Consider the following 8,434-nt stretch of genomic DNA (forward strand, 5'->3'; position numbering starts at 1 on the left):
ACGCATGCACGCACACACCGCACACACACACACACACACACACACACACACACACACACACGCACAACATCCACTGACAGTTGTCTTAGAAAGGGGCCAACCTTCTCTAAAAACCCTGCTTCAGTAATCCTCTAGGCACAGTTTGTTGATTTCACTCTCCCATTATGTTTTTCCATCTGCTGTACGTCGCTGTGTTCTCAGGAGAATAACAAGGAGATGTGACATTTGTAAACTCAATGTGCAGTGGCATTTCATCATTCCATCCAGCGCCACTGTGTCCTGCAGCGAAGTGCTGCCATTTCTAAGTCTGAGTGGATGTTAAAAGCATGTTCTGTCTGTTGTGTTCAACACTCTAATTTCTTTAAATATTCGCGAGTCGCGACAGAGTTTTGGGGTCATGGGGTCAGGAAAAGCTCAAGGTCTCTGTGCCCTATATAGATGTATTCACCTCCATAGTCACCTGTATTGGTGTGATTATATATTATCATCACATTATATGTGCTGCACTTACTCTAAATGTGTGTATGTGTGTGTGTGTGTGTCTCTCTCTCTCTCTCATTCAATCTACTTCCCCTGCTTTTATATTCATTTTATGCTTGTATATGTTTTTATATTCACTTTATGTTTTTATCCCGGTTGTAAAGCACTTTGAGCTGCATTTCCTCTATGAAAGGTGATATATAAATAAAGCTTTACTTACTTACTTACTTTCTCTCTCTCTCTCTCTCTCTCTCTCTCTCTCTCTCTCTCTCTCTCTCTCTCTCTCTCTCTCTCTCTCTCAGGCTAACGGAGCAGATCTGAAGACACTAAAGAAGGGTCTGTCTCTCTACCACTCTGAGTCTCAGCTCTCCTCCCTCACACAGTTCCAGGATGCATTGCAGAATGTACGTATGCTTCACCACCCCTGCGTGTGTGTGAGAGTGTGTGTTTGTGTGGTGTTTGTGTGTGTGTGTGTGAGTGTGTGTGTGTGTGTGTGTGTGTGTGTGTGTGTGTGTGAGTGGGTGTGTATGCGTGCATGCGTGCGTGTGTGTGTGTGTGTGTGTGTTATTTCTGACCATTGCATTCCTGACCCTTCTTTTTCTGCCCAAATCCCAACAGCGTAAAATAACCCATAAGCCGATGTACAGCAGATTGTAATTTTAGAACAATTGCCATGGCACAGGCTCAGATGAGAGACATGGGATGGTTGTTCTTGTTTCCTGCTCAGGTCAGGGGTTGTGTGGTTGTGGAAAGATCGCACGCACACACACACACACACACACACACACACACACACACACACACACACACACACACACACACACGTATACACACACACACACACACACACATCGAGGGCAATATCTGACTTGCAAACTGGTGCAAACACCAGGACTGATTTAGGCCTATTTACCTTTAGTCTATTTGCGAGACAAATAGAGACAGAGACAGTTGAAGGAAAGTTCATCTACAGTATATGGAGGTATTTCCAGAATTCCATCCCTCCTTCTCCTCCTCCATCTTCTCCTTCCTCTCCCCATCTTCTCTTTCCACCCCCTGTCCTCTCTTTCCTCCCTATCCTCTCTTTCCTCCCGTCATGCCACACAAAGCCCTTTGAAGTCCTTTAAGAGTTCTCTCCCCTCCAGAAGGCTCAGTGGTGTCTGCCTGACCTCGTCACCAGAGTGCAGCTTCACAGACTGGCTTTGAACCGGCCTTTTGAAACACCAATGCGCAATGCGGCCCCACTGTATTTGGGTATGCTCCTATGGTCGACATAATTCTCCAACTATCCACAATAACGTTGTTGATGTGCAGCCATTGGTGTGGGGTTTAGGATGCGATTTAGAGTTAGGATGAAGGCTTGGGAATAGCTAGTTTGTTGATCGTTATTTGAACATGGATAAACCATCTTTGAGTCGGTCTCCAAATAATGTGTAATAATTGGCTTATTGATTATTGGGATGTAGATATCCAGCCAAAGATACCTCAACTATTATTTGATAACAGTATTCTAAGTGTGAATAAACCAACCTTATATATAAGCTAATTTTATTTCCATTGTTGGATGTATGGTATATGTTGTTTTTTCAGCCTTGCCCTTGCCTAATCTTCCCCTTCTTAGAGTGGAAAGACAAGATTGTCTTTTTTTTAAAAGTAATTCTTTCTGAGTGGGGCAGTCCCACTCATATTGAATTTTTTATTGGACAGATATAGTGAAGACAGACAGGAAAGTAAGGACAAGACGGGAGAGAGGGCATGTCAGCGGGGCATGGGCCAGATTCAAATTCATGCCGACATGGGCATATGTGTGCACTGTAAACTGCGGTGCTAGACCACTGGACCACAGCAGGCCATGACAAGATTCTCTTTTATGTAAACACATCTCAGACTTTCCCCAATAACCCAAAGCAATAAAGACTGGACCTTAAACAGCACAAGCTCATGTGAGAACCCCCCCCCCCTGACATGTGTTGTTTTTCTACCTTTGATCCCCTTTCGCTCTGGCCTTAGAGTTGCAGACTACTCTCTCTGTCTTTTTGTAGCTCTCCCTTGCTTTCCTCTCTTCTATCTTTCTCTTTCTCTCCCTCTTTCCACATCTCTTTCTTCCCCTCTTTATTGATCTCTGCCTGATCTCTCCCCATCCTTCTCTTTTTTTCTCTTTTGCTCCTTTCCCTCCTTTCCCTCTTCTCTCTCTCTATTTCTCTCTCTTAACCCCATCTTCCCAGCAGGTATAAACAAGCTCTATCTACCCCCCCTCTCTCTCTCTCCCTCTTTCTGTCCTCTTTGAAGTGCTAAGGACTTCACCTGTCTCTCTATTGGCTCTGTGTTCAACCAGAGGACGTTCCTTTTAAGAGCACAAATTAAATTAGCATCCCTCCTTTTCAGAAGGGCAAAAGGCTCCCTCTGTACTTCTCCTCTCTTTCATCCTCCTCTCACTCCATCTCTCGCTCACCTTGAGAGTGCCATTGTCATCATCCACCACTCCCCCACTCCTCCTCCTCCTCCTCCTCTTTTTCCATACGCTTTTCTTTTCTCTCCTCTCTTCTTCTTGTTTCCTCTCCCTCCCTTCCTCACACTATCTCTCTCCTCCAGCTTTTTTCTCTCTCCTCCATAGCCTCCCCCACTCCTCCGTTTCTTTCCTCCTTTCCTCTCCCCTCATCCTCCTTATCCCTCCCTTCCTTACCCTCTATCTCTCTCCACCCCTATGCTTGCTCCCCTCCTCCTTGTTTAAAAGTGATCAGCAGTCATGCAGCGAGAGGGGAGGGGTGGGGAGCTGGACTTCAGCTAATCAGCTGTCTGATTGGTCCTGATGAAAGACAAGCCTGTTGTGTTGTCACAGTAACCCCAGGGCTCCTCCTCCACAGGAAGGAGATGGCAATCAAGTGTGTGTGGCTGTGTGTGTGTGTGTGTGTGTGTGTGTGTTTGTGTGTGTGTGACAGCCCTTGAGTGAAAGTCTGTGTGTTCCACTACGCACCTGCCAGCATTACCATGGCTTTCAACTCTCACTTCAAACACACATGAGTGTATGTGTGTGAGTGTGTGTGTGTGCGTGTGTGTGTGTGTGTGTGTGTGTGTGCGTGTGTGTGTGTGTGTGTGTGTGTGTGTGTGTGTGTGTGACACTCTAAATAATGCAGCACTGCTCTTGTCATACTCTCCTCATGTTCACCTCAAACAATGACAGGGCGTCTCCTCAGCTCTGTGTGAATAGACAGTTGGCTGTTGTCGGGGGGGCTGCATAAAATAAAGCAGGCCGGCCCATATACAGTATATTGCTTGCATGGCCTTTTAGGAAATGACAGTAACAAGTGTCTTTTCGACACCCTTGGTGTTAGCTTTCCTGTATTCCATAGATGCCAATGCTGTCTCCCTCAGTGCTTCCTAGGTATTGATATTGCTGTGGTAACATTAGTCAGCTAGACTGATATCAGTTTCACTTCCTCCCCTATAATGCAACTACAGCAGGTGCAGGGTTCACACAGGAGCTGTTGCACTGTATTTATTGCTTGTTCAGCTGTGTGTGTGTGTGTCCTGCTCAAACTCTTCCTGTCTCTACTCTACACTACCCTTTCGCTCCCTCTTCCTCTGTTACTCTCCACTACCTGCTTTCGCTATAATTTCTCTCTCGCCCTCTATCCACCTTTCTCTCTGTTCTCTCCCCTGCTCTCTCCCTGTCTCTCCCCACCCCCTCTCTTCATCCTCCTTTTCACTGCACTCCCTTCCTTCCTTTCTCCCTCTCATCTCCCTCTCTATGCATGCTCTCTCTCTCTCTCTCTCTCTCTCTCTCTCTCTCTCTCTCTCTCTCTCTCTCTCTCGCTCTCTCTCTCTCTCTCCCTCTCTGTGTCCTTTCAGTACACCACAGTCCAGTACTGGAATGCAGGGGTTAGATTGTTGTGGATTTAACGCTAGAGTGGGGCTCAAAGGGCTGGGGCTGAGCAGGCCTGGCACACGGGCTGTGGGGACAGGGAACCAGCGGCTTCACTCCCTCAAAGGCCTCTTTGTGTCCCCCGGTAGGGAGACACATGCGGGGGGTGTGGGTGGGAGAGTTGTGACCCCCACCAGGGTAGGACAGATAGGGAGCAAGGGGAGATGGGATTTGTAATGAGGTCTTATTTAGGCGAACTTCAGTGCCCCTGAAAAGGGAGAGGGAGAGATAGAGGGTAGGTAGGGGTAGGGGGCTGAGGGGTAAACATGATGATGTTTGTGTGTGTGTGTGTGTGTGTGTGTGTGTGTGTGTTAAGTGTTGAGGAGAATAATGTAAAATGTGTGTGTGTTTACTCTCTGTGATGAGCTGTCCTCTCTTCTCTCCTCAGGGCTCTGCGAGGACCCCTAGTGGTGAGGTATCCACTACTACAGGCTACCTCCCTGCCGTCCAGAAACCAGAGGCTGTGGTCCACGCCATGAAGGTATGTCTGTCTGTCTGTCTGTCTCCCAGACTGTCTGTCTATCTCCCAGCCTGTCAGTCTGTCAGTCTCCCAGCCTGTCTGTATGTCTGTTTCTCAGCCTGTCTGTTTGTCTGTCTGTCTGTCTGTCTCCCAAACTGTCTGTCTGTCTGTCTGTCTGTCTGTCTGTCTGTCTGTCTGTCTCCCAAACTGTCTGTCTGTCTGTCTGTCTGTCTGTCTGTCTCCCAGTCGATCTGTATGTCTGTTTCTCAGCTTGTCTGTCTGTTTCTCAGCCTTTCTCTGAGCCAGTCAGTCTTTTCATGACTGTGTCCTTCCCACTGGCCTGTGACATGTTGTTTCTGTTGGTTTCTGTCCATCTGACAGACACTAAATACCTCATAGCTTGGCCAGACTTTTCTATTGTTTGAATTTGATGCTGCTATAATAATAATAATTTCCCTGTTCTATTGTGTGTACAGTAGATCAGTGGATTGCTTTTTCAATGCAACGTACTGTACTGTTATTTGTACTGTATGTGCTGCTCGTATTTGCCTGACACCACTCATAAAATTCCTTTGGGAAAAATAAAGCTCTTCCAATTGAATTGTATCTGATCTAATCTAATCTAACATCATCTAAACTAATCAAATCTAGGTTCTGGAGGTCCATGAGAACCTGGACAAGCAGAAGATACCCGAGGACTACGACGAGGACCTCAGTGAGAAGGAGAAAGCCATCGTCAGGGAGATGTGCAACGTAAGAACTAAAAACTGGAACCTTAACTTCACTCTCTTTACATAGCCTCTCCTTCCCTAATCTCTCTCTCTCTCTCTCTCTCTCTCTCTCTCTCTCTCTCTCTCTCTCCCTTTCTCTCAAACACTTCTCTTCCCTCTCTCACTCTCCTATATTTCATACCCCTCTCCCAATCTCTGTCACTCCCTCACACTGGCACCACTACCCCTCTCTCACCCTTCTGTGTTCTGTTCAAACTCTCCTCCAACAAGTTATTAATAAAGGTCTGATGGAAATATGAGTGAACAATTGAGTCAGTATGCTATCTCTCTCCCTCTCTCTCTCTCTTTCTTTCTAAGTTTCACGTCCTCCCTCTCTCCCTCCCTCCCACTGTTTGTTTGCCCTCTCAGAATGACAAGCCTGCCTCCTCTTTGATGGAGGACAGTGTTTCAATTACCACACATTTACTCCCCCCTCCTCCCTCCCATACCACTACACCCCTCCCTCCCTCCCACGCCAAACTCCATCCCTCCCTCCCTCTTTCACCGTCCGCCTCAATTAGTCGTGCCATAAAGGGACTGCAGTGTTTACGATGCACTTGTCAGCACAATTAAAATAACTTCACTGGGGGAGAAACAATTGCGGCTTATCCTATTGGGGGGCTTAAGCATTGAACAGTGAGGACCATTCCCTTGCAATAAAAGCCCACCCCTAGGCACCAGGGGGAAGACTATGGGGCAGAAGCCATAGGGACAAACACTCTCTCTCACACACACACACACACACACACACACACACCCCACAGATGTACACTATGTGACAGGCGTAGCCTCTGGGACTCGCACAGTGACACTATTCTCGTGGTGATGACCCCAGGCCTCTCGTATTGGCGATGCCTATTGGTCGTCACAGAGCCCCGTACATGAACATGAAAGGAATAAAGAGAACATGGAAGCACAACGCTAACCATTGTCGTGCCGTCCAAAATATATACAGTCCTCGACATACCAGTCACTAATGAGGCATAGCTTAGCATGGTCCTATGGATGACTCACGTATCCTGAATGACTTATATTCGATTATATACGAACAAGGGCTCGATTAGGATTTTGAGGTGGCCTGTAACCATTTGTTCCAATTCGTCTTTGTTCTGTACGTTGTGTCCACATTTTTTGTCGACCCTTCATTTGTGTGTGGGATTCCAATCCTGTTCCCTCCTCTCTGTCAACTACCTTTGTGACTCCCCACTTTGAAGCTCTTATATTCAGAACATCCTGTACAGTACAATCAAAACAGACACAATAACAAGCATTGTGTAACAGTATTTTGTGTCCCTCCCTCCCCCATCCCCTCTTGTTTGTTTCGTGCTCCCAGGTGGTGTGGCGAAAGCTGGGCGATGCAGCAGGATCCAAGCCTTCCATTCGACAACACCTCTCTGGGAACCAGTTCAAAGGGCCTATGTAGTCCTTAGTCCCACAATAACTAGCGCACACACATTAAACAAATGGACAAATATAAACAACAAGTCAGGGACCGAAAGCTTGTCGTTACTGCTTACCGTGACGACGTCCTCCACCCTTCACACCCAAACCCTCTGACTCCACCCACAAAACGGCTAGTCCCTCGGCAACCCTTCCAATATACACCTGAACACTGAGAATCTCAGATTTATCTTGAGGAGGAGATGGGAAGAATAATAAGCTATGTTCACTGAACATACTTGGAGGCGCTAGGGGGTGGCACACGCTAACAAGCACGACAAACAGCCAATGGATTTCCCATATGCTGTAGGATTCCTCCTCTACCTTTCTCATAAACGTCTGAGCAGCGAAGGAACATCTGCCCACGTAAGACAAAATCCTGGTACACACATGAAGATGTTCTATCTGAGAGAGACCCCACACATGAAGATAAAAAATCATGGATTGAACAGTTTTGATTGTATTGTGTGTGGTGTGCTCCGATATTCCCAATACAGCACACCACATACATAAAGATCTGTCCTACGACAGTCTAGAGTCTCATCCCCCAAGCCAGAAATCTCACGTGATCAGGGTAGTAGTACCCTGACTGACCTGTAGAGGCAACCATGTGCGACAGGGCAAATAAAGTGCCGAAGAACGCAAAGAAGAAGACGCGTCAGTCAGCTCGCTTCTTGATTGGCTATTGGCATTTCATTCCACGTCACAATCGGACTCGGGAGTTCCCACACACAAGAGGACTTTTGATCGTAAATATTGAACACGTTTAATATTTACGATCGTCGGTCCCGACCATTTTCCGAGCAGATTGTCGGGAGAAATTGACTCTTAACACACCTCACACCACAGGATAATCTTGTAGGATAATCTTTAGAGCCATCCGATAATCTGGCGTTTGCTGTCCTTGGTCGGAAGGGGGGAAATCGGGCCAAAATCAGCCAGATTATCTTTATGTGTGTACCAGGTTTTAGTCTCTCTACAGTCTGCCATTGCTCAATCGCCAACTCTATTTTGTTTTGCATTTTCTGAATGTTCGCCTACCGAGTGTTCAAGACTGGCAGTTAGACTGGCAATTATTTGAACCCATGGGACTTTCTTTTTGGGGGCAGTTTCCTACTCAAAACCTGACTGTCACAGCTACCTTTCCTGACCACTTATCTTAGGAAGTAAAACATGGAAATGTTGTATTTCTTTTCCTTTGTAAGTAAATAGAATCACAAGCCATAGGTTTGTGTGTGAAAAGAAGAAAAGAAAACGCTCAAATATTGTAGTCCCCTTTGGCTGAGACAAAACCATTTTAAAGTGTTAAAGTTTAGACAGGAATCCATAAGAGTGTACATCAACATTGTAGCACCATGTCAA

General features: G+C 46.5%; 1 protein-coding gene across 1 annotated transcript in view; it reads left to right on the forward strand.

Moving 5' to 3' along the window:
- Positions 1 to 7,078, forward strand: part of ccdc85ca (coiled-coil domain containing 85C, a) — a gene marked incomplete at its 5' end in the record, with an annotated part of 38,246 nt that extends 31,168 nt beyond the window's left edge. The window contains 4 exons of the mRNA XM_080545585.1: positions 783 to 884; positions 4,791 to 4,883; positions 5,514 to 5,615; positions 6,966 to 7,078. Of these exons, the coding sequence (XP_080401711.1) occupies positions 783 to 884; positions 4,791 to 4,883; positions 5,514 to 5,615; positions 6,966 to 7,055 (387 nt within the window). The 3' untranslated portion in view covers positions 7,056 to 7,078. The remainder of the gene's footprint in view (positions 1 to 782; positions 885 to 4,790; positions 4,884 to 5,513; positions 5,616 to 6,965) is intronic.
- Positions 7,079 to 8,434: the final 1,356 nt, after the last annotated feature.

This window comes from Nansenia antarctica, assembly GCF_963989245.1.
Source record: "Nansenia antarctica genome assembly, chromosome: 1".
NCBI lineage: Eukaryota > Metazoa > Chordata > Actinopteri > Argentiniformes > Microstomatidae > Nansenia > Nansenia antarctica.